The sequence below is a fragment of the Gouania willdenowi genome, chromosome 20, assembly GCF_900634775.1.
Source record: "Gouania willdenowi chromosome 20, fGouWil2.1, whole genome shotgun sequence".
NCBI lineage: Eukaryota > Metazoa > Chordata > Actinopteri > Blenniiformes > Gobiesocidae > Gouania > Gouania willdenowi.
The window spans coordinates 24274401-24301338 of NC_041063.1; the positions used below are offsets into that span (position 1 = coordinate 24274401).

General features: G+C 38.7%; 1 protein-coding gene across 7 annotated transcripts in view; it reads left to right on the plus strand.

Annotated features, from left to right (window-relative positions):
* relch (RAB11 binding and LisH domain, coiled-coil and HEAT repeat containing) overlaps nucleotides 1–19022 on the plus strand; it is a 44063-nt gene extending 25041 nt beyond the window's left edge. For 4 of the 7 annotated variants that reach the window (XM_028434904.1, XM_028434908.1, XM_028434906.1 and 1 more), the window contains 10 exons: nucleotides 98–177; nucleotides 960–1066; nucleotides 1173–1272; nucleotides 4391–4473; nucleotides 9538–9601; nucleotides 10927–11065; nucleotides 11143–11259; nucleotides 14873–14961; nucleotides 16031–16101; nucleotides 17981–19022. In XM_028434904.1, the coding sequence (XP_028290705.1) occupies nucleotides 98–177; nucleotides 960–1066; nucleotides 1173–1272; nucleotides 4391–4473; nucleotides 9538–9601; nucleotides 10927–11065; nucleotides 11143–11259; nucleotides 14873–14961; nucleotides 16031–16101; nucleotides 17981–18101 (971 nt within the window). In that variant the 3' untranslated portion in view covers nucleotides 18102–19022. Of the gene's footprint in view, nucleotides 1–97; nucleotides 178–959; nucleotides 1067–1172; nucleotides 1273–4390; nucleotides 4474–6357; nucleotides 6441–9537; nucleotides 9602–10926; nucleotides 11066–11142; nucleotides 11260–14872; nucleotides 14962–16030; nucleotides 16102–17980 lie in introns of those variants that run through there. The other 3 variants (XM_028434905.1, XM_028434907.1, XR_003672540.1) reach the window with 2 other exon arrangements.
* The last annotated feature ends 7916 nt before the right edge of the window (nucleotides 19023–26938 follow it).

Below are 26938 nucleotides of genomic sequence, written 5' to 3' on the forward strand. Positions count from 1 at the left end.
AAAGGAAAAAAAAATTATATTTTCTGCTAGTGTCTGTATTTAAAATATAATTAACTGTAACTGAAAAATGTAATCAAAATGTTTGTGTTTTTTCCAGACGCATTGGCAGGAAATGGTATTCTTACCAAAGCCACAGTTCCCATTTACGCCACTGGAGTGCTGACCTGTTATAATCAGGTAAATCATATGATTAGTAATAATTGTATTATTTTTATCATTTCTTTTTTTTTTGATGGGGTTCACCATTTTCCATATTGTTTAAGTCATGCAAATGGCCTTTCTAATTCTGTATGTGATCTAATTTTTCAGTTATTTTATGTTTTTTTTTTTCAATAATGAAGTTTGATCAAATGTCCAGAGTGAAAGGATAATAATAAATATGTTTTTTGCAAATTACAAGAAAAAATAAACTCTGTTTTAGCGTCAGTGTTTTTTTAATCTAGCTGATATTGAATTCCAGTCTGGCATTCATCAACAACAAGTTACTGTGGTACATTTGATTATTAGTGTACATTAGCATACATCAATAGCTCTGTATGGAGGTGTGAGAGCACAATGATGCAATGGCCACGGTTACATAATGTTTTTTAATTCAAAATTAATTATTCTGAATTAAATCATTCAGAATTAAAGTATTCTACTTGGTATTTACATGGAAAAAGGAATTTAAAATTGAGGTTTCACTTTTATTCAATTTTGCTTTAGGTCTATTAAAAATACACACAAAACAACCTATTTTTCAGCATAGAAGACCACATAATAACTATTTTCACTTTTATTCTGATTGTAGTTTTGAAGCAGCAGCTCAACAATAACATATGGTTTCACTGAATTAAAGGGGAATTAAAGCTCATGTAAACGTAGCCAATGTGTCATCAAAAGACCAGTTGAAGTTAAAAAAAAAAAATCTGAGTATATTTTCATAGCCTTCCTAATATTCTCCACGTTGTTGTTGAAAGGAGGAGGATCGTAAACTGTTGGTGGGTTTCCTGGAGGATGTCATGACAACGCTGTCTTTGTCTCATGCACCTCTCGACAGCCTAAAGGCGTCTTTTGTAGAGCTGGGGTGAGAATCACTCAACGATTTACACGGACTCTCACTGTGTCAATAAATGTTTATGATCACCCGTTGCTTTTTTTTTCCTTTTCCGTCCCTGTTTTCTCTGATTTAGTGCTAATCCTGTGTACCATGAGATGCTACTCACCGTTTTGTGGTATGGAGTCGTCCACACGTCAGCTCTCGTACGTTGTACGGCTGCACGGATGTTTGAGGTACAGAAAAAGCACTGACGTCAAGTCGTGAATTGTCACTGTTGGCGATGTTTTTACTAGAAACACGATCTTGTTGACACATTTGATGTTTTTCAAATGTTTTTCACCGAGCATTCAAATTAATTACCCAGATAGAATATTCTGTATACCGAAGGATAACCTCACATTTTAAACGTGTGGAAATTTTTTTATATATTAGGTTTCTTTTTGACCAGTGGTTCTCAACTTGGAGCAAAGGATCCAAAAGTAGGTCATTGATGTTTTTCTTTGTTTTTTAATTTTTTTGACGCACAATGTTTTAAAGCAGACATCAGCGACTGGCAGGGCCCCCAAAAATAACAGAAAGAATGACCATAAAAGCACAAAATGACAAATAAATACATTAAAAGACTCTAAAATACATACAAAATTGCACAAAATGACAAATAAATACATTAAAAGACTCTAAAATACATACAAAATTGCACAAAAAGACAATAAAAATACAAACATATACTCAAAAATACATAAGATGACTACATATATACACAGAAATAACAGAAAAATATAGAAAACAGTAACAGAAATACACAAAACTTACTCTAAAAACACAAAATGACAACAGAAATACACAAAATGACTTGCAAAATCAACATACAAAACAACACAAATACAGACATGTACTCACAAAATGCATTAAACCACTAAAAATATATACACAAAATAACAGAAAAAAAGTAAGAGTACACAAAATTATTACAAATAAATACACTAAAAAAACTATAAAATGCATGCAAAATTGCAAAAACAAATTGCACAAAAAAACAAACATCTACTAAAAAAATACACAGGTAAATTAATTTAAAATGTTCTTTGACTTCAAAATAAAAAACTAAAGCAGTTGTAATGGTTTACAGGTTGAAATTTTTTACTGAATACGTCTGAGTTAGTTTTCAATGGGGGCAGCTCAAGTTGAGAACCACTGCTTTAAATGTTATTTTAGTATTTTGTATCCTATACTTTAGTTTTGTATTTTACAGCATGTTTAGAAGGTAAAATATTTGTTCCACATGTGTGAGCTCTGCTTAATGTTGCTGCTGTGAAACATGTACTTACTAATTTGTCTCAATGTGGTTAAAGATAGTAGCTTTTTAGCTAATTAATGCTCTGGTTGGTTCCAACTGTACGGCTAAGCCCTCGCTGAGTTCATCCTTCACTGTGCCCTCATCTCAGAAGTGACTACTTAATTAATTTCTGTGATGTAACTTATTTTTGAAAATTTTAATCGACTAAAATATTGTTTTATATGATAAGGTTAAGCTGGTCTTTAATGATGTAAGGTCTTTGCACATGTGAGGGTAAGGAGGGTTTGGGCGTAGCGTTGGAACCTGGTTTTTAGAGGAGGAGGAGCAGGAGGAGGAGCGGTGGCTTTTACTCATATCGCCCCCTTGTTTTTTTGTGAAGTGCTTGCCCTTTCCCCAGCACAACCTCACTGTCACCATCCCATAGTGTACAACTGTCCACCATTGTCCAAACTGTGGATTTGAAAGTAGCTCTTTAGCCACAAACGCCAGACCAGAGAATCGTGGGTTAAAACTGCTCTGCTCAGGCGTTTGTGGACCTTACAGTGACGGTACTTGTGCAGTTTAGCTACGGCCCTGTTTACACGACAGCATTTTGTATCTGTTTCCGTTTTTTGCTTCCAAAAAGTTCTGCATTCACACGGCAATATTTTCAAAACTATCTGTTTACATGAGACCGATGTAGTATACAGTACATGCCAGGCCAATATATGGAGGTGTGATTTCGCAATGAACCAAAATAAGCGCAAGCGCAGAGACACTTCGGCCGAATACAACTAAGGGTAGAGCTTAAATTGGACCTACAAAGTTAAACCCGTTTCGACCCGTGACCATCAGAATGATCTGAGGCGAGTTTTTTTTTTTTTTTTTTTTGTTTTTATAACTCAGCTTTATTTAGAAGTCCCTAGAGCTGGGCAATATATTGACATTCCTATCAATAATTTGGCTTATGTGGATTGATATATATTTAGCTTATTTTGTTTTAAAATACTTCTTTTAGGAATTGCTGCTTTCACTACTTCTCAGAACAGCATAAAAAGCACAGTTTTCTCTCAAAGTTTTCCTTTGCTTATATTACATGAATGTCGTCATTGTTGTTCACAAATTATGGAAAGAAATTTACATTAGAGAAACAATCTTGCAATTTCTCATGAAATTCCACAAAAATTGCTTAAAAAAATCAATAACTTTTAAGTGAAGATTCTGCAGGGACTGATATTGAAAAGTAGACCACAATAAAATTAAAATTGCTCTTTTTACCCTCACCTAAAATCTGCAGCACACTTGCGATCAAACTGGTCCGTATTTGGCCCCTGAACTAAAGTGATTTTGACATCCTTGGTTTATCCATAAACACATCACCTGACCGTTCATTCACCGTGCAACGTACGAGCCGAGTCCAACCAAAGTCTGTGTTAAAAAGGTAGAAATTAAACCCGACCCTGGGTTCGGGCAAATACTGTATATAAAGCAGCACTTTGATCACAATTTGGTCCAGGCACGAAATACGTCTCCACTGATCCAAGTTATGTTGAAGTAAATGAAGACTTTGTTGAAGTAAAGTTAAATCCCAAAGAGTGAGACACACCAACAGTGTTGATCAGTCTAATGCCTCAGTTTACACTGTGACACAGAGGGAAGTGTTTTCTAAAACATCTATTTTAAGCACCAAAACGCTGGTGCCGTGTAAACTAACAGCCAAAATGCAACTAAACTTGCGTATTCACTAGAAAACGTTGTCGTGTAAACAGGGCCTATGTCTGCTTGCATTCCCGCCAGTGTGTGTCTGTGTGTGTGAGTCTCTGTACACACATGCCCGATACATGGGGTGTCAGTTCATGCCTTGCAGCTATGGTTCTTGTCATTGTATATCACTTTCTTCCCTTATTGTTTTGTTGTTTTTTTTTTTTTTGTCCTTTTTCTTTATTTTGCTGTTTGTTTTTTTCTTTCTTTTTTTTGTTCTTTTCTCTCTTATCTTTTGGCGGTGTTGCTCGCTCTTGTCCCAATGCCCCGCCCACCCCCGTGACATCACGGCTGGCTCTGTCCAACTCGATCAGCTGCTGGTGAAGGGGGTGAATGAGACGCTGGTAGCTCAGAGAGTGGTGCCGGCTCTCATCACACTGTCCTCAGACCCGGAAATGTAAGTTGCAACAACGACAATAACAACAGTAAACCGCGCCGCGTCTCTCTCCCCCCTTCTCTCTGCTGCTGCCTGAATACTACCCGACTAGAACAGGTGTGTACTTCTCAGGAGCAACTGTAAAAAGAGACAGTAATCATGACTAAAAAAAGACAACTACTTAAACTAATAATTGAATTAAATCTACAATTGTTGGATGAACAGTTAGCTCCTGTAAGGATGTACCTGGACCATAGGGGTGGTTCTTCAGCACAGCTACTACAAACAGTAACACTTAACTTAAAGTTTTATACTTAAAGCTGACATTACGCGGTCATTATCTGTCATTAGCATGATTAAGATGTTATTAAGCTGTAATTAAGTGTTTGCTAAATTATGACGCCTTTGGAGCTATGTTGGCATTTTTTGGGTTAGGTGGAGGGATCTAGTGGGGTTAGGGGTTAGGGCACATGTGTCAAATACTAGGCCCGGGGGCCAGATCCGGCCCTTTAGAGCTGTGGTTCTCAAACTTGTTTGGCTCAGAAATGAGAAAACGGAGTACTTGAGCCAAAGAACCCCCTCTGTCCAGCTACAACATTTTGCTCAGAATACTATATAAAACAACTATAGAGCATAATGATGGAATAAATGTCAACACACATTTTTAAGAATCTAACTAAGTAAATAAGTGGAACAAATCAGTATTCAGTGCCTCCAGATTAGATTTATTTCTGTAGTTTTTATCATGTCTGGTTATCTCCCATATAGATGGTAAATGGACTTGATTTATATCGCACTTTATCCCTACACTTCGACGTATAGACTGGGATCGAACCCCCAACCTCTCAATCAGACGACGACTCCACTACCACCTGAGCGTGGCTTTTCAATTTATGTTCTAATCAAAATAATTTTCATCATCTTTATTATCATTATGATTTTAACCAAAAATACTCATTTTAAAATCCCCGTATTTTTCATGCTTTTGTTTGATGATTTTCTACTCTCTCGTTCTCTTAAGTACCCCCTGTAGTGCCATCGCGTACCCCCATTTTAGAAACACTGCTCTAGAGCATACAAAAATGTGACTTATTGTGTAAATTACAAAATATTTCCATTAATATAGTCACTTAAATTCACAAATTCAATGAAGCTCCACAATATTTTTAGGGGCTTGAAGTTTTCCCATCTATTATTGATTGCAAATTATGGAAAGAAATCTAAAAAAAAAAATGTAATCTAGCAAATTCTCACAAAATATTCCACAAAATTGGTTACAAAAACAATCATTTTTGAAGTGAAGATCCTGCAGGGACTAGAGCACAATAATGTTGAAATTGCTGTTAAAATCTGCGGCCCAGTTGAGATTAAACTAATCCATAATTGGCCCCTGAACTAACTGACACAGGTTAGGGAAATGAACGACACTTAATGACAACCTTCATGACACCTTATTCATGCTAATGAACGGTGTCATGTCATAATAATGACAGCGTAATGTCAGCCTTGATGTGTAAAACTTCAAGTAAAGTGTTACCTAACAAACTAACCTTTTGCATGCTAGAATGTACAACACTAACTCATGCCAACCATCAAATAAGTTGTCTCAGCAGCAGCAGCAGCACAACCCCAGCATGTCTGTCCATCCATATCCATGACCCTTGTCTCTCCTCCTCCTCCCTAACTTCTACTATTAAAGCAGGTCCCCCTCCTGAGTCCTGACTGACTCACCAAAACACTACTCGATTGTCCTCACCCTTTCTTTCTCAGTTTACCCAATCACGCTGTTCCTCTCTACCTCTGCTATCTCTCTCTCTCTCTCTCCCTCTCCCTCTCTCGCTCACTCTCCTGTCCCGTCCCACCATATCTGTCCCTCTCTCATCCCGCTATGTGATGGGTTTGCAGTTGGTTCTCCGAGGCATGAGTGAAGCATTAGTTGATCGTCGGGCAGCTCCAGCCCTTATAACTCTGTGCAGTGGTCCTGAATTGTGAGTCAATCCCAAACAAGAAAGCATTCATGGGCTGCCTCCATACTATGTGATAGTACAGTCATGGATGAAAGTATTGGCACCCCTGGAATTTTTCCAGAAAATACACAATTTCTCCCAGAAATAGCTGCAATTCCAAATGTTTTTGGTATACACATGTTTATTTCTTTTATGTGCATTGAAAAAACATGAAAAAGCAGAAGAAAAAAGCCAAAATTGACATAATTTAACATAAAATTAAAAAGGGGAACAGACAAAATTATTGGCACCCTTTTAAAACAGGTGCTGGCAATATAGCAATCAGTTACAATGTATGAAAGTTTGTGTTTTTTCAATGCACGTAAAGCAAATAAATGTATTTTTTTATTTCATTTTTTTATTGTTTTGTATAGTGCAATTTTCCTTCTTTCTATCTGTATCGTGTACAGGCCCATGTATATATATCTTCCTATTTATCTGCTGCTGAAACTCTGCAAATTTCCCCTTTGTAGGACAAATAAAGGACATCTTATCTTATTTTATACCAAAAACATTTATAATGTAATTATTTCTGGGAGAAATGTTATCATTTATAATTTTATAATTACAGGGGTGCCAATACTTTCATCGCTGATTGTAGGTCTTGGTGCGTTTTATCCGGTACTCAAAGAGCAACTAAACCCCAAGGTTCTAGGCTTGAAATAAATTTAAAATATACCTTAATCATGGGCGGGGCTCCTGTAGTAGTTTAGACATGCCCAGTTTATACTATAAAATATCCAAGGAACATGCAATACTATCTACCTACCTAATATTCACTGTCGCTCTCTATTCACAATTCTCTCAATCCAACCTCACCTCAGATTGCAGTCGACAGGTGCTAGTTTATATAGGAGGGGTGTGGCCAACAGTGGTGGTTTGTGATGTAATAAGCCACCAAAAAAGTCACAAACAATAATTCTCAGCCAATAGCAAAATTTGATTGTAATAATCAAGTTTCAACCCATAGAGGGCAGTCACTCTTACATTTTTACAACAAAATAGGACAAATGTGTCCAACTCTTGACATTTTAGTCAAACACTACTTCATTGGGGTTTAGTTACTCTTTAAAAACATTGTTCTGTACTCTATAAAGTATATTTTATAAGCTTTGCTTTATGAGCACTGCATAAGGTAAGCCTAAAATAATCAGCATTTCCTGTCTTAATATTCCCATGTAATTGTAGAAATGTAAGAAGTATTTATTTTTACTCCAGTTGGTTAACACCTAGTTCCTAAAAATAACATGGTGACCAAAGTAATAAGAACACTATTAAATATGTATACTCAGTCACATCACTGTACGGATTCAGCCCCTTTATTACCATATTCTGTATTGATTTATACATGTTTTAATTGGTGCACTTGTTTTCTCCAGCTAAGGCAATAATTGTGTCTTTCAGTTGGGAAATTTTAATGTGTTTTGGCTTTATATTAATAACATGTCAGGCTGCTTGAGGACAAGACAAAAAAAGGGTGTAGAAAATACAAAGAAAGGTGTTTTTACAGTTCCCAGAAAGCCAGTGTTTTGTCTTCACGCCTTGTATTTTTTCCTCCTCCTGCTGACACTGGAAGGATTATGTAACATTGTCCTGATAATTCCCCCCATTAACTGCACTTTTTGTTTAATAAAAATATTCCATACTGTTTGGTATTCTTTTGCCATGTCAGGAAGCTTCCAGCGTGAGAAACATGTTAACGTATGAAGTCAAGACATGTGATAAACATTTGAAAAGAGTCAAATATTACATTCATTTTGTTGCTTTCTTTCATATTTTTATTTCCTTTTTGTGAGACTAAACTGACATCATCCCTTCTTTTGCAACAATCCTGTTGTTTAGTAGTTTAAGTCAGTGGTTCTCAACCTTTTTAGCCCTCGACCTGCAAAATAGGTCCCAGAGACCAAGGACCCCCTCTGTACCTGAAGGTGGTTGAACATGTAGATACAGGGCCATCTTTAAGGGGGAATAAAGGGGAGAGCTTTTTGGGGTCCATCCATAAAGTCAGCAAAATGATGGTCCATTGTTCAATGAATTTGTGATAACCATATTGATTTATTCATCTGAATTGTTTATCATTATTTGCGCCATAGTATAATAGTCATCTCAAAGATGTAAATCCTTGTTTTAATCAGAAAAAAATGGTTAGAAGTGACCAAAAATGGTGGAAAAAACAGTGAAATCAGATTTTGGTTAAAAGTTGCAAATTAGAGTGGCCAAAAGCAGACAGAAAAAGTGGCAAAAAGGCGTCAAGTGTCAATATTGGAACAATTAGTAGGACCAATTAGTTTAAACTGGCTAATAATGGGCATGAAAAATTGTGAATGTGGTTAAATTGAAAAAATAAGCATGAGATATGGTGAAAAGAGGTTAAAAGTGACGATAATGGGTCAACATATGCAACATTGGGTGGAAAAAGTGGTGGAAATGGTTTAAGTGGAGAAAAATGTGCAGAAAAGGCATTAAAATCTGATGGAAAAGTGGCAGAAATTGGAATAAAGTAGCAGAAATTCATTAAAAGGAGCAAAAATGTGGCAAGAAAAAAATGATGAAAACAGGTTAAAATATGGCAAGTTTGGTGTAGTAGCAAAAAATGGTAAAAATAAGCAAAATATGCTGAAATTGTTCAGAAAATATTCTCTCTTTTGGGGGCGGGGAATATTCTTATTCGTAATGGTATCTGGCAACTCCCTCCTGGAGTGTCTTGTGACCCCAAGGTTGAGAACCCATGGTTTAGGCTTTGAAAGCTCATGTGTGAAGTCAGGCAGAGCTTGAACTAGCAGTGGAGTCACTCTGCCTGTCATCACTGTTGTCATTACAATGACATTTGTCTTAATAATAATAAATATAAGCCAGTAATGATGTGATTAAGCCTCCTTGGCTGACAGCCTCTGAAGACATTAAAGCTCTTTTATGGTTGACCAACAAAGAAAATTATATTACAATGAATCATCAAGGTGAACCCAATAACAATCTTGAGGTACTATTTGACTCTTTTGGAGACTGATTTTACCAGTTCTGCTGCATCTTCTTTTCTCTGAGTGGTCCAAGCATTGATTTGCTGTCTTGCATTCTTTAGCTCAGTGAGGATATCCACCATTCCAGCATTCGGGACCATCATGGAAACCGTCACACAAAAAGAGGTAAAAGAGGCGGATATTTAAGTATGGGTTTATTTAAAGCTGCTGCTTTTTCTTTTTATTGGATATAAACAGGCTGTGTTGGAAATGTCACTCTATACTATACGCTACAAACTCAATGAGTATATGCTGTTTACTTTCTATGATAAGTATGATTAGGATGATGAGCGTTCCCACTGAAGTATACAAGTTTCCCAAGATGTGTTTCGAACCAAAACGTTTGGTTAACTTCAAAACAGGAGCCTTATTTAGGGTTAGGGTTAAACTAATGGAAGACAAGAAGAGATGCAATGCATCATTGGTTGAGTACGACTAGTGTGCCCACCGTGCACACTTAAAAAAATGTCCCCATATAGTCTGGGTATTTCTCACACACTCAATCCTTTCAAACTAGTTAATGTGAACGCACTACATAATGATTTTGACGTCAGACTTAGTATGAGTAGTTAGTATGGCATTTTGAACACAACCAAAGTGTAGGCCTTACAGATCAATAAATTGAACATAATTTGCTCAAATAAAAGGTATAAAAAGTTTGTTTTCATTTCCTCTTTAAACACCAGGTTTATTGACATTGTTTGAAAAGTTTTCCTCATTGCATTGTGGGATGTGGAGTCCTGGAAACGGATGCATCGAAGTGTTTTTTCCTTCATTCTTACCGTGAGCTCTTTTGTTTCTTTGCCAGACGAGGAGAACATTGACTTCCATTTTTGTTCTAGTTTGTTTTCAGTATTCCCTGTGATTTCACCTCATTCCAACACACATTCATTTTCGGACAAATTTGAATCGTATAATCCCCATAATTAACATTCTTCTGCCGCAACTTTCTTTTTGTTTTTTTGTTTTTGTTCACCTTGACTGCACATGCTGTCAAAGGTCAACACTATAGTGTAATCTTTTCATGACAATTATGGATGTTTTATTATTGCAGTGAAATAAGTACAATTATTTTATTGCATAGTTGTGACCATCACCAGTCCTCCCTAAGGAAGAGTAAGAAAAACTTTATTAAAATGGAGTGTTACACCTTTTTGAGGGGGAAAGGAACAGGGGAGAGGGAGTCAGGATATGACAATGGAAGGGGTCGTAAAAGTGCAATGGGTGTAATCAATCTGCCGCAACTTTCAGTCCATGAAAACACAAGAAATGTGTTGGGAAATCACTTTGGTAGAGTTTTTAAGGACAAACACAAGTAATCTAAGTAAGAATGAAGTAAAAACACTTCTTTGCATCTGTTTATGGGATTCCACATTCCACAATGCAATGATCTGAGGCCTGCACAATTGTCATCACCAATCAAATATCAATCTACCCTTGTTCATGTGTAGCTGCTGGAGCGTGTCAAAATGCAACTGGCCTCATTCCTAGAGGACCCTCAGTACCAGGACCAGCACTCTCTGCACATAGAAATCATCAGGACGTTTGGGAGGGTGGGGCCTAACGCAGAGCCTCGCTTCAGAGACGAGTGTAAGCAAAACGTTGACTCATCCTGAATGCTGTGTGAAGGAAGCCATTTATTGGGCTTTAACTTGTTTCTATTTCAGTTGTGCTGCCACACCTTCACAAGCTAGCACTGGCTAACAACAGCCAGGCGGCGGAAAACAAGAGGGTCGACATCGCCATGCAGCTGTTTGAGGCCTACAGCGCCCTCTCCTGCTGCTGTATCCTTCATTTTCTTCAGATCCAGATTTTATGCAGGAAAATGTGTATTTCAACAACATTGTGGCCTCGTTTGCACTTCTACGTATACGTAAAATACTAAATATGTATGAAACTGCCAATTTTCAAGCAATAAGTGATAGATATCTGTCCCAACAAGATCTTCACTTTAAATTTCCTAGAGTTTGTGACCAATTTTTATTTACTTAAGGGAAATATTGTCATAATTTAAGGAAAATGTAAGGATTTTGTAAGAATTTTGTGTTTTTTCACCTGTTTAACATAAAAAATCACTGCAATCTTGTCATATAAGCATCAGAAAACTGAGCCTCTGCAAATATTGTTGAGTTTCATTTATACCAGTTTTTCTCAAATGAGGTTACATGTACTCCAGGGGTACGCAATGACACTACAGGTGGTACTTGAGTGTGGAAAATTTAAATCGATTTGAGAATTTTTTTAATTAAAACAACACTATCTTAATCAACTAAAAGTTTGAGAAACGCTGATTCACACAATGGTTCATGTTTTCTCTATCGCTTTTATTTTCTCCTGGGGGACGAATTGGACGCTCCAAATGGCCAGATTTGGCCCCTGGGCTATGAGTTTGACACGTGATCCAGAGGTTTTATTTGTTTTACGACTCCTCCACCTTTTCTTAAAGCTCTTACTTTTTTTTTTTTTTTTAAACGCTGCTTTAATTAGAAATGACGTCCAAGGCGTGCCGAGGGGTTTTACTGTTGAAACTTTAAATCAGGGTGAAAATGTTTTAGATTAAACTCGTCCAGTGTGTCAGCGTGGCCGCGGTGCCTGACTGTAATGGCTCACTGTGTGTGTGTGTTGGCAAGGTTCAACTGTCATTTGGCAGCAGGAGAAAGGGAAAAATGAGCTGTCTCCATTTTTGGGGCTGGAGATAATTACAGGGTTAGTTTAAGCAAAGGGAAGGATGAGAGAGAAGAGTAGAGCAAACATCAGCTCCAGTCCTGAGAAACACTTTCCAAAGTCAGACTCACTTTTACACAGAGGTGTAGAGAGCACTGACATATCCTACTCCACAGCTCTGCAACCTGCAGCTCTGGAGTCTCATGTGGCTCTTTGACTCTTTTGCAATGGCTCCCTATAGCTTTAAAGAATTCTTATTTTCTTACAGAGATTATTAATGATTAATGCCATTGACACCCAATAAAATCACAATGTAACAATTTGTCAACCTAAAAATAAATCACATTGTGCAATAACTTCAACCTTTTCTTACACCTGTGGTTAACCTTAAGTTTTAAATCTCTGGTAAGATAACTAAATCAACTAAACTACCATTCTGGAAGAAAATTCAGATTTTAATTGTGTGAGTTACAGATTAATTTATCTACCAACGTGCTGGCTAAATACGCATTCTCAATATGTGGCAAGAAATTACCATGTGTTGCCTGACATGAACATTTCTTCTCAAATTCAAGTTATTTTTTTGTAACCCTTCAGATACATTAACAAAAAACATCATTATTTGATATAATTCTAACTGTATATAGTTTTATTCACTGTATTGTCTTCATTGAGAAGGTTTTTTTGGGTTTGGAAGGACTTTAATCCAGGTGAGATGAGCCAAAATGGCTTCTTTGAGAGTAAAGGTTACAGAACGCTGTCATACTTCCAAGTATGTCATAAATAATATACTCAAGTAGAAGTAAAAAGTAGCCCTATTGCAGGGATCACCAACATGTCTGTGGGTACCAGGTAGCCGCCTGGACTTGCAGAGGTGCCCTCAGGCCTGTTGTAACAGGTGCACTAGGAACCAATGAGCCTGCTTTACTTGCCAGGCTTAAAACTCACAGATAAATACAGATGACAGATGTTGTCAGAGCTTTAGTAGTTACAAAAAACTGCACTTGATTTGTTTTTGTATTAAATTAACCATCTTTAAATGTTTATTTTTCATTGATAGTTTTGCAGACAGAATTTTTTATTTTTTTTATATGCAAAGTGAATTTTTGGAAAATATTACAACGTTGTTAAATTGTACAAATGTTACATGTTTTACAATTAGTTAGATTAAAAAGGAAACAATTACGTGGCTCAAGAAAAAAAAAAAAAGCATAGCATGTTTGAACATTTCCTACATTTTTAAGTTACTGCCAGTTTTCCTTATTATCTTACCATTTATTTAAAGGCACACTGTGTAACTTTTGGCCACTAGGGGCGCTAGACCTGTAACTTTCACGTCAAGTGCCCCGAGTGGCCACAAGCACCGCAGCACTGTCGCAAAAATCAACAGTCAGTCGGGCCTGCCTCCCTTTTCTTTTGATGTGTATGCAGACAGTAATTGACCTCTAACTTCGGGATAAGGAATTGCTTTACTTCTTTTAAAACTTACTTAAGTACTGATTTATATATTCAAAAGTACAAGTAAAGTACCCATAAAAGCAACTCAATTACAGTAAATGTGAGTAAATGTAATCTGTACTTTCACCTCTACATTAGGCCTCCCTCTTGGCCTGTTCCTCACCCTCACACGCCCTTAATGCCATCTCCATCCTTTGCTTCTTTGCTCTATCACACACACACACACAGACACACAGAAGATACAGCTGTGCTGAGGTTCATTCCTGTGGCTTTTTGTGAGGCAGTGATTTTCCTGTGTGCAGTCGTGTCCAGGAGGTAGAGCCCTAACCTCAGAGGCTTTACCTCCCACTGCACTCGTTCTCCTGTAATCAGCAGATTATGCTCTAGTCTGAAACTGTACATTCCCATCGCTAAAAATATACATTTTTTCACTGCTCGTTCCCTAAAGCCCCTCAGATGGAGGACTTTGGTTCAATATCGTTGTTTCTTTACTAAGGCAGCTAATTCTTCTTGTCCTTTTTGTTCTTCGTCTTCTTCATGTCCTTCTCCTTGCTTTTCTTCTTGTTTCTATTTTTCTTGTGCTTTTTGCTCTTCATCTTGTTCTTCTTGTTACTATTTTTCTTGTTCTTGCTCTTCTTGTTTTTCTTCTTGCTATTCTTGTTGTTGTTGTTATTGTTTTTCTTCTCCTCCTTGTTCTTCTTGTTCTTGTTCTTCTTGTTATTCTTCCTCCTCCTCTTCCTCGTTCTTCTTCTTGTTCTCCTCCTCCTTCTTTTTCTTCTTCTTCTCGTTCTCGTTCTTCTCCTTCTCGTTCTTCTCCTCCTTCTTCTTGTACTTGTTCTTCTCTGCCTTAAAGTGCAGCACTCTTTTTGCTTTCAGTTTCACCCTAAAAGTCATATTACAATTCTACCATGTTGAACAGGAACTTTGGTGCATCAAATTTAAAAACCTTGAAATATACTTTATCTTTTAAAGTAAATGAATATTTATTCTAATGAATAACGTCATTATATACTATTTACACTAGGCAGACTTGTATATTTATTTTTTTACTTTTAATATACCGTTTTTTTTTTTTTTTTTTATTTTGTGCTTCAATATCTTTGTTTATTTTCATTTATTTATTCATTCATTTATTTGCATTTTGGAAGTTTTGTTTATGAAAGCAAAAAAATGGTTCAAGTTTCCATTCATGTTTGACGCTCTCTGATTTGCCTTTAAACCCATGCGTAGCTGAGCTATGCGTTTTTCTTTTTTAGTCCTTAACTTCCTATCCAGTTATTTCCGAGGAAGTGATGCTCAACCACTTCCTACCTGGCCTGAGGTGTCTGCACGCCGACATGGAGCACCTCTCACCAGAGCACGAGGTCAGGACGCTCACATCTCGCTCTATGAAGGGGATTTCAGCAGCTTATCAGACACTGACTCAAACACGTGTGTCACGCTTGTCATCACAAATACAGAAACTGATCTTCATGTTCGCCACTAAACAGTTTCACACCAGTCCCTTCATTTCAATCCGTCACTCCCGGGGAATCTCTTACACACACGGGACGCAGACAGTCTGACTCTTTATCTTTTTCACACACACACACACACACACACACACAGCTATATTTAAGCTCTCACAGCATTTATTTCATGTGAGCATTTTCTCAAGGTGACGAATCATCAGCTGACCAGCTATACGCTCCACATCAGGGTTGGAGTCAAATATAATTATAAATGTGTAATTGATAGGTAATTACAACTAAGGCATAATTGTAATTTTAAAAATCTGGTGCTGTCATAATTGTCGCTGAGTTCAAATAATTGACTTTTTAATTGTAATTGCTATAACAATTGAAATGAAATTGTCAATTATAACTGGGGAACCAAGTTACAGTTCTATGTACAGTTCTACATGTATGTAGTTAATTATTAAAATATGTTTCATATCAAGCTTTCCCGCATTTTATCATTTATAAAAAAAAAAGTTGAAATCGAGGGTCAGACGCCCACACCATAAATATTAAAACCAATATTTTCATTGATTAGGAAACAATAGATAGGAAATAAATTACTATAGATGATATTTTTGATTTTAGTGTATTTTACAGCTGATTTAGTACCAGTTATCATAAAATATGCTAACAGAAAGCTAACACAAGAGGAAGGTTACGTTTTATTAGGTTGTTTATTTCAGGATCAGTAATTATGATAAATTGTAATTGGAATAATTGTAACTTAATTGTTATTTGGGGAAAAATGCTAGTCACTATAATCGTAATTGAATTGTAATTCAACATTGGTAATTTGAAACGTAATTGTACCTGAAAATTGTAATTGATCCCAACCCCGCTTCATATACTGAAATGAGACATAATCAAAGGTGTGTAGCAGTCAGTTAGCTGAGCAGATGTTTATGAATGTACATGTGTCGGTGATTCTGTGCAGGTGATTCTCAGTTCAATGATCAAGGAGTGTGAAATCAAGGTGGAGAACAGAGGAATGTCTGATGCACAAGGGTGAGAGTCATCAATCACGTTTAAATAAACCACTAAAGCTGCCGGGGACGATAACTAACAACTGTAGAAAATGTTGACCTCATAGAGCAACTAAGGGTACCAGTAGTGGACATGTGTGTAATGTATTACCAATAAACAAAATATGTGCACCTTTAAAATTACTTTTTTGAAAACTAGTAAACTAAACTATACTCCAAGGTATAACTATTATAAATCCATTCTAAGAAGTCATTTTAATGTGTTTTTTTTTTTTTTATTTAAAAAGAAAGAAAGAAAGCTGCACATATATTCAGGGTCCCCATGGTCATGGAATTCCTGGAAAAGTTATGGAATTTGAAAAAACTATTTTCTAGTCTTGAAAAGTCATGGAATAATTCAACTGTTTTGGAATTATAGCCTGTTTTATTATAATGTTAAAAATCTAACCATCGCTATTACTATGGGATGTTAAGAAAGTCCCTTAACCCTATAACACCTTGTGTTGTACATCGCTTTTAATAAATGTCTACAAATTGAAATTGTAGTCTCATAATTAAACATGGTCGCACTTAGTTAGTTTGTTGTTTGATGGTACATTCAATAGCTGATGCATCGTTATTTAAAAGATATTGCGAAATTGGTGTCAAAGGCAGTTGTGCCATTGTACGATGCTATGATAGAGAAGTGATGGACACGTTTTTGCTATTAACCATAGCACTCGCAGATGGTCTTGAATAGATCTTAGCGGTTCAAAAGTCATGGTAATTTGGTAGAAAAGTTTTGAAAAATCCTTGTGAAAAAAAGTGTGGGAACCCTGAATTTTTTTTATTAATAATACATAAGTAAAATAATGTGTTAAATACATTTCCACTACAGGGACCCTTTAAAACAGGAGAATTTACTCACAGTCAAATGTTTCCAGTTGAAATGAATTGTTCGGTGTGACTTGAGTGTTCAGAAAAATTTTGCGCGTTGCATTGGAGTCCCCTAAATGAATGCAAGCAGGGTGCCGATGTGGAAAAGTTTGTTTAAAATGTGTTTTTACTTCATTCTTGTGATTTTGTTGTTTCTTCATCAGTAAAAATAGAGGACAGTGATTAACTTTGACGACATTTTTGTTCTGATTTGTTTATCGCGTTCCCCGTGATATGACGTCACTCGGTGAGATTTGAAGTTTCATTCATATTCAGGTGTTTCCATAGAAAGTCACAATATCAATATCTTCCAATCTGTGAAAACATGTGAACTGTTCCACACTGACTGACATCAATAGTGGATGACGTACAGGAACTGTTAAAAAAAAAATGTTCATCATAGTCCTCTGCAGCTTTAATGCAGAAGTTAAAAGGACAATCACTGATGTTTAACCCCAGTTTTTTGGATGAGTGTTTATTCTTTCATGAATAGAAGCAGTGGTGGCCCTAATTTAAGGAAGCAGGCTTGTAACCGGAGGGTCGTTGGTTCAAATCCCTTAAAACCTCAATGCTAAATCAGACTTTCCTGGTTAAATAATTAAAAATATTAATAAATTCTTTAGAGAAATCCTAAGTCCTTCAGCTCTGGGACAGCAGTCTTGTCATGGGGGGCTTTTCAGTTTCACCCACCTAACTTGTTTTAATGTTAGTCATATTAGACATAACAGTGAGTTTAGTTCTCCTTTCATTTTCATTAGTTTCATTGAGTTTACTTAGTTTCAACAAACTCAAAAGAGGAACTTGTGAAGCCGTTTAGATTGTAAAAAAAAAAAAAAAAACAATCAGGAGTGGCTCTATCAGCAAACGGGTTTCCTTCTCCATAGAGAAAAACAAGCCGATATCAGAGCTGACTTTTTGTTCGTTGACTTGTAAACTTTGTCTCAGAGATGCAAATTAAATGTTATTCCTGGTTTTCCTTCCTGTAGCTCACTGTCTATCGCATCCAGTTTGGTGGGCGAAGACGCCAAGACCAAGTTCTTGAGCAAGATGGGTCAGCTGACCACGTCCGGCGCTATGCTAGCCAACGTCTTCCAGAGAAAGAAGTGAGAACACGTCCACCTGAAAAAATGCGGCGCTGATTTTTTGCGTCGTCTCGATTTTGTCGGATCTGTTGGTTCAGCTTCAAGTCGACTAAATTTGTGAGTTTGAATCCGGATCAACAAAAGTCTCCTCTGCTGCTCTTTCATCGTTTCGTCGACTCCTTCTAAACATATCGTCAAGGATAAGAAAATTGCCTTGGGCGGACTTTTGATGAGGAAATGATCGGATGAATTTTAGTCAAGTCACAGAAAAACCTGCTACCTACGACATCTCTGGACCTTTTCAACTTGATTATCAGTGCAGCTCTTCCGATTTCAGAAGAATTTCTCACGTCCTGTGGAAGCGCAGACTGACAAATCCCCCTTTAGATCTCCATCAGCATCCATGTACAGACTGAGCTGAAGGTTAAACCCATGAAGTGGCTTTGTGCCGTGTGTCTGAATGACCTGCTTGAAAGTATAAAAAAAAAACTACAGTCTACTACTTGCCTTTTTAATTTTGGTTTTGTTTGCCACTGTCTTATTTTATAACTTATTTATGTCTTAATGAAGAAGAAAATGTACTTTATTCCAACTTCCAAAGAGATTTGCACTTCACTTTTACTCTTTTAGTTCTTTATTGTGCACAAAAACATAGATATTGCCTCTGTTTTCTGATTGTTCTTTTCTTTTTATCCGTTTCTGGCAATATGAAGTCATAATTATTATTATTATTATTATTATATGGATACAACTTCTCATTACATCTGGTCTCTCAGTGTCTCCGACAGCTGTGCTTTTTTTGTTTTAAAAAAAAAAAACTGTTTTTTTGTCATGTTTTGCTCATTTTTGGATAAATGAAACCTGTACGATACACTGAATGCCAGAGGACGGTCGGTACTTATGTATATTTGAGATTTGTGTCATGTGTAATAAAAGACAGAGGTCACTTGTGTGTGTGTGTGTGTGTGTGTGTGTGTGTGTGTGTGTGTGTGTGTGTGTGTGTGTGTGTGTGTGTGTGTGTGTGTGTGTGTGTGTGTGTGTGTGTGTGTGTGTGTGTGTGTGTGTGTGTGTGTGTGTGTGTGTGTGTGTGTGTGTGTGTGTGTGTGAGGCCCAAAGCATCGGCAGGTGTTAACGGCTGTAAAACGAAGTGCGTTCCATCTCCGCGGCTCTTTCATGTGACTTATTGTTCTTCCTTGTACAACAAACCAAAGTCCAACACCTTCTCCGGGACATTCCCCAACTCCTCACACCCCAAAAAACCCACAAAAATAAACATTTCCACCTGCAGTCAAGATAACGCTATATCTCTAAAGATGAAAAATGATGGTTCGCCAACAATAACACACTAAACTTTGGCAAAATTACGAGAAACTGATTGAGGAAGGTCAGAATTTTAATGTTTAGTGTTATTCCCAGTTCAAACATGCCATTAGTTGATTATTACTCACTGTATTTGCATATTTAAGCTAATATTCAACCACCTTTACTGATAGCTTTGGCAGGTGGACTAACTGTTAATACAGCGGAGAGGAAATATGAAGACGACGGATCGGCTTGCTTGTTTTCAGGCTGTAAATCTGTAGATTTGCTTTTTAGATGAAGAATTTGCAGGTTTTTTTGAGTAAAAGCAACACTTTGCACAGGTGTGTGCTTGTGTTCCTGAGTGTTTCTGAAGATGTGGCCTCGGTCAGGATCTCTGAGTCATGAGTCATGTCAGTGACTCAGCGTTCACGTCGGTTTCCAAAGCACGAACAGGCAACGCAGGTCCAATCTTCTGGTTGATGATTTTACCAGATTTCAAAACAGACAGCTGCTGTTTTGTGTGCATTGGAATATGCTCAACTCAAGCTCAACTTGAAACCATAAGTGTTTTTCTCAAGCTGCAGAAAAAGGAGAAATATTTATACTGTACTTCGGTTTATAAAAACACTATAAATGCTCGGAAATCAGTTTCAATCAGACCAAAATAAAGGCTCTCAATTCATGAAATGACAAAGCTCTCAAGAGTCTGGAAACAATGGATAGTTACCGATATGTGTTCATCTGTTTGTGTGGCTAAGCAGGTCGTCTAAATTAGGGGTTCTCAACCATGGGGCCAGGACCCTGAGACACTGGGAGGGGGTCGCCAGATGCCTTTAAGAAACTAAGAATATATTCTGAACAATTTAAACCCATTTTTGCTTATTTTTATCCTTTTTCTGCAACTACACTAAACTTGCCATATTTAACTCATTGTGGTCATATTTTTGCTCCGTTTAATGCATTTTTGTGACATTACTCCTATTTCTTCCACTTCTCTATCAAATTTCAAAGCCTTTTCTGCACATTTTCAAAACTTTTCCACCACTTTTTCCACCAAATGTTGCATATGTTGACCCATTATTGTTAACCTCTTCATATATTTCATGCTTATTTTTTGCAAATTAACCACATTCACCATTTGTCGTGTTTAAACGAATTGTTCCTACTTTTTAAAATACAATACACCAACCCCCCATCCCCCCGTTTCTGCCACTTTTAAGGGCTGAGCTGTCAACCGACCACCACCTGGTGGTGAGCTGGATCCGCTGGCAGGGGAGGAAGCCGGTCAGACCTGGCAGGCCCAAACGTGTGGTGAGGGTCTGTTGGGAACGTCTGGTGGATCCCTCTGTCAGTAGGGTCTTCAACTCCCACTCCGGATGAGCTTCTCCCAGATCCCGAGGGAGGTGGGAGACATGGAGTCCGAGTGGACCATGTTCTTCTCCATTGTCGATGCGGCCGTTCGCAGCTGTAGCCGTAAAGTCTCTGGTGCCTGTCGCGGTGGCAATCCCCGAACCCCCGAAGACCTACCTGGCCCTCTTGGCTGGTAGGACTCTGGAGGCAGCCTAGAGGTACCGGCAGGCCAAGCGTGCTGCAGCCCGCGCGGTCGCAGAGGCAAAAACTCGGGTCTGGGAGGAGTTCGGAGAAGCCATGGAGGACTATCGGTCGGCCTCGAAGAGATTCTGGCAAACCGTTCGGCGCCTCAGGAGGGGAAAGCAGTGCTTCACCAACAATGTTGACAGTGCAGCTGGGGAGCTGCTGACATCAACTGGGGATGTTGTCGGAAGGAGTACTTTGAGGGTCTCCTCAATCCCACTGCCACGTTTTCCAATGAGTAAGCAGAGGCTGGGGACTCAGAGGCGAACTCGCCCATCACCCGGGCTGAAGTCACCGAGGTGGTTGAAAAGCTCCTCGGGGGCAGGGCTCCGGGGGTGGATGAGATTCGTAGGACTGTCTTGGTTGACACGTCTGCAACATCGCGTGGCAGTTGGGGACAGTGCCTCTGGATTGGCAGACCGGGGTGGTGATCCCTCTCTTTAAGAAGGGGGATCGGAGGGTGTGCTCCAATTACAGAGGGATCACACTCCTCAGCCTCCCCGGCAAGGTCTACTCCAGGGTGCTGGAGAGGAGGATCCGGCCGATAGTCGAACCTCGGATTAATGAGGAACAATGCGGTTTTCGTCCCGGTCGCGGCACACTGGACCAGCTCTATACCCTTCATCGGGTGCTCGAGGGTTCGTGGGAGTTCGCCCGACCAGTCCACATGTGCTTTGTGGATCTGGAGAAGGCGTTCAACCGTGTCCCTCGTGGTGCCCTGTGGGGGGTGCTGTGGGAGTATGGGGTCCGGGGCCCTTTGCTAAGGGGCTGTCCGTTCCCTGTATGACCGCAGCAGGAGCCTGGTTCGCATTGCCGGCAGTAAGTCAGACCTGCTTCCAGTGCATGTTGGTCTCCACCAGGGCTGCGTTTTGTCACCGGTTCTGTTCATTACTTTTATGAACAGAATTTCAAGGTGCAGCCAGGGACCGGAGGGGGTCCGATTTGAGAACCTCAGGATTTCATCTCTGCTATTTGCAGATGATGTTGTTCTGTTGGCTTCATCAAATCAGGACCTTCAGCGTGCACTGGGGCGGTTTGCAGCCGAGTGTGAAGCGGCCGGGATGGGGATCAGCACCTCCAAATCTGAGGCCATGGTTCTCCACCGGAAAAAGGTGGCTTCCCATCTCTGGGTCGGTGGAGAGTCCTTACCTCAAGTGGAGGAGTTCAAGTATCTCGGGGTCTTGTTCACGAGTGAGGGTAGGATGGAGCGTGAGATCGATAGACGGATCGTTGCGGCGTCAGCAGTGATGTGGTCGCTGTATCGGACTGTTGTGGTGAAGAGGGAGCTGAGTCGGGGGGCAAAGCTCTCAATTTACCGATCGATCTACGTTCCTATCCTCACCTATGGTCATGAGATTTGGGTAATGACCGAAAGGACAAGATCGCGGATACAGGCGGCCGAAATGAGTTTCCTTCGCAGAGTGGCTGGGCGAGAAGCTCAGTCACTCGGGAGGAGCTCGGAGTAGAGCCGCTGCTCCTTCACGTTGAAAGGAGCCAGCTGAGGTGGCTCGGGCATTTGTTTCGGATGCCTCCTGGTCGCCTCCCTCGGGAGGTGTTTCAGGATAGTCCTGTTGGGAAGAGGCCTCGTGGTAGGCCCAGGACACGCTGGAGGGACTATGTCTCTGAGCTGGCCTGGTGTCGCCTCGGGGTCCCCCCAGAACAGCTGGAGGAGGTGTGCGTGGATCGGGAGGTCTGGGCATCTCTGCTGAGACTGCTGCCTCCGCGACCCGGCCCCGGATAAAAGCGGAAGAAAATGGATGGATGGATGGGTTATCACAGATTCGTAGAACAATGATTTTATGGATGGACCCCCCAAAAAGCTCTCCCCTTTATTCCCCCTTATAGATGACCGTGTCTACACATGACTGTTCTTCAATGTTCAACCACCTTCAGGTACAGTGGGGGCCCCTGATCTATTGGACCTTTATTTTGGGGTTCGCGGGTTGAAAAGTTTGACAACAACCACTGATCTAAATTGACAGCAGGAAAATTGGACCTTGTTGTAAGCTAACTGGACTGGGATAGGCTATTATTAATCTGCATTAACAGGGAATTTCTAATGTTCTTACCTAACCTTGGTTTCATGTTGCTGAGTGTTTTCAAAAACCTCTAATTTCTTCCTTGCATGAAATGTTTCATGTTATAACCTTTCAATGGTTCAGGTTTCAACCTTTGGTAATTACATTTCTCACATACAGTGAAGTCCTAAACCCATCCAGTATCTACACAGTAATCTAACATTTGCATAACTGTCAACTTGAAGGGTACAAACTACGGCCTTCTTTTTTCTTTGTGTGCCAAAATGGGAAGATAATAATCTGCCATGCAAATTCAAAGGATAAGCCTTTCCAAAGAGTGAATATCAGCTGCAGTATTTCCTGGAGGCAGTGTTTGTGTTTTTGTTGCAATGAAGTGAAGTGTTTTGTAGAGGCGAGAGAAGTAGAGAGTCGTAGGCCGTGTCTGGGAACCAAACTCACTCGCTCATATGACAACTGGGAGGTTAATGGGGAAGTGAAATCTCTGAAAGTGACCACATGCTTTGCCTCTTCGGTGTTGATGGGATGACCCGAGCTCAGCTGGAGTCGGCTCATGTCTCAACTCGCCTGATCAACAATGTGGAAAGTAACTGCCTCAGGAGCAGCGTGTACAGAGAACCCCACAGTAAATAAACACACTTTTAACTGTGTTAAAGGAGGGCCTGGTGCTCACTGGTGTTAGAGTTGCAGGTAGTAGCAAACATCTAGGAGTTTAGAAGGAAATCCAAAAAGGTAGTGACCCTGAATAGTCAGCAAAAGCGTTGTCCTTAGCCTTGTTTTAGCATGGTTAGTATGGTACTGCTAACACGTTAATCCACTGGTTGAAGAATTTAACAAGAACTCGTTACCATTAAGGGTGTAAAACAAAAAAAAAAGTCATTTTGGCCATATATCTTGATATTTCACTGCACGATTATTGTATCAATCCAAAAAAAATGTCCAAATAATGTTTTTTTATTCATGTTTTTAACAATGAAACCATTTGATTGCGCTAACATATGCATAGCACCTAAACGCCCAGTCACTAGGTGTCATTGAACCACATCAGACCTTGTTAAACTACGTCGCTCCTCAATGCATTTTAGTTTATAAGTTGATTACACCTTATTTTCATAAAACACACTGGTTACTTTTATAGACGTATGTGTTTTTTTAAGAATTGAAGAGCTTAGAATCAGAATCTGTTGTAAAAGCAAAAGTTAAACTTTTTTTGAAAAATGTAATTTTACAATTTGATAAACATACCACTTGTTTTTGTTGAAACGTTACCATTTACTTGTTCTTGCAAGTTTAAAAGAAAAAAAAAAGAAATAAATTGCATTTCATACCATTTTGTACTTGTAAAGGTGAAAATCATAATTAGTGCATGATATATCGTGATGTATATCACATTGTTTATTAGAATATATCATATCGTGACATGCAAATTGTGAATCTTATTGTATCGTCAGATTCATGATATGTGTTTGTGGCTATAGGAGGACTATACATCTGCAGCAGAGATCTCTCTGAGCCACTAGGAGACCTTAAAGCTCAGTCCTCGGCCTCAATTGTGGACAATAAAATGTACCCGTTTTTATCCCTAATAAGCAGCAAAAATAAAATAGGATAAAAATAAATACCCATCTAAAGCTGCGGCTCAAGTTTTCGAGGCGTGATTAAACTGGTCAAAATGATTGGACTCCAAAGTCATGCAGTGTGTGACTTTAGCCAAAAAGCACTGATTGGTTAGGCCCATTGTTCAGTAAGCAAGGCAAGGCACATGTATTTGTATAGTGCATTTCACACTCGAGGCAATTCAATGTGCGTTACCTGATTAAAAACATTTAACAGTTTAAAAACCAGTAACAACAGCAGTAAAAACATTACATTAACAATAATATGATTAAAAATATCCCACTGTCATACACAGTAGAGAAAAACAGTGTTTTTGACTTGGATTTGAAAATGCTTCCATGTGATTCACTTCTTTGCAGTATAACAACTAAAAGCATGTTTGCTGTGAACTCTGGGCTCTACTATCTGACCTGTGGTGTTCAGACCTGACTAACATCTCACTCTAGTAGTTTGTTGATTGATCGATGGATTAGGAATGTCTTGGTGAAGTTGTACTTGGTACAGGCCCCCACAAAGCTAGAAATGCCTCTGCTTGTTACATAGACTGATATAAGATTAACAGATAATTAGCTGGAAGTTAATGCACAACTTAGTCCTTAAGACTCTGAATTATCCTGGCCAGTGTTTCCAAGGCAGACTTAAGTCAGGATTTTACTTCCAGGGTTTTAATCTGGTTTTTTAAACATTTTCAGCCATTTTATTTTTGCTTTACATTCTCATTTTGATGTCAACGTGATGAAGAAATTGAATTCATTACTTCCTTTATGTTATTTTAAAGTTTAAAAATGTGCATCTCTGAAAGGAGGGATGAAATGGATTAAAGTTGAAATATAATGTCGAGATTAAAGTCAAATTGTTGATAATGAACTTAAAATACGACATTGTGATAAAAGTCTAAGGTTTGCTGATAAAGTCAAATCTACGGAAGCTGACGAGGCCGACTTTAATCTTGTCTTTTCGACTTTATTCTCAACATTTTGACTTAATTCTTGATTAAGAATTTTCTCGATCAAAATTGGCCCTAATTCACTTTCATACAATGGGAACGTAATTGGTCAATTTTAATTATAATAGATACAGTTATTGTTCTTGTCTGTTTAGTTCAGGGATACATTCTTAAAAATTCACCTTCTGAGCTTTAATATGACATGAGTGTGATTAATAGTGCGGTTTTTTTCATCTGTCCATCAGCTCTCCTGAAAGGGGAGGGACGTTGTTTCTCACATGTGGGAGGAGTTCCTCTTTCCCTCTGTTTTTACCCTCTGTTCCTCTCTGCTCTCTCCACACCGCATGGTGAAACGCACAGAGGATGAAAGCACAGGAGCGATGGGAGGCGCAGCTGCCTGACCGGGAACGCTCTGAGACATGATTTTACGCACACGACAGGAGGACTTTAGGACACTTTTAAAGCAGAGTGCACACTCAGATCTGATCTGGTTGTGAGTTGACAAAGTGAGAAAGGTTCGGCTAAGTAGTTTCCCCCAAAATCATCCGAGATGAGACTGAACTTTTCTGCAAGCTGGATTTTCCGAGGATGGATAACGTGCGTCCTGGTCAGCTTTTACGCACAGGTAAGAATGACGTATTTTTAATGTTGAAAATAAAAATAAGGTTTGTTAATGCTTTTTGAAAATACATTATTGTCATTTCAACGGACCATTTGCATTCATGTGTAGAAAACAAGATGAAAAAGGGGGGGCTGGTGGGTTTTTTTTACGCACAGACACTGACTGGAAACAAACTCCCCTTCCCACTTGTCCTGACCACAAAAATGCAACTGGATGCTTTACTTCTCATAGGACCTTTTGCAACGTGCTTTTCCAAATGAGGAAATTAAAATGTGAATAACAGTTTGTATAGAAGTGATTTTGTGTTTTTCTCTGGCAAAATGCGTTAATGCAGGCGTGTCAAACTCATTTTATAGTTCAAGGGCCAAATCTCAACTGAGCCACAAATTTAATGCAAAGCAAGTAATTTCAACATTATTGGGCCATAGTTTGCAAATGTGTGTATACATAAAATACAAAATATGTAAGAAACAGACCATATCCAAGCAATAAGTGACAGATATCAGTCCCAACAGGGTCTTCACTTTACATTTCTTAGATTTTGTGACCAAAATTTTGTGTTTTTTCAACTGCTTAACATTAAAAATGACTGTGAGCCTCTGCAAATTTTTTTATTTACACACTGATTCATGTTTTCTCTGTCATTCTCCTACGGGCCAAATTGGATGCTCCAAAGTGCCGGATTTGGCCCCCGGGCCATGAGTTTGACACACACCCATTAATGGATTTAATTTCTACTTGTGTGA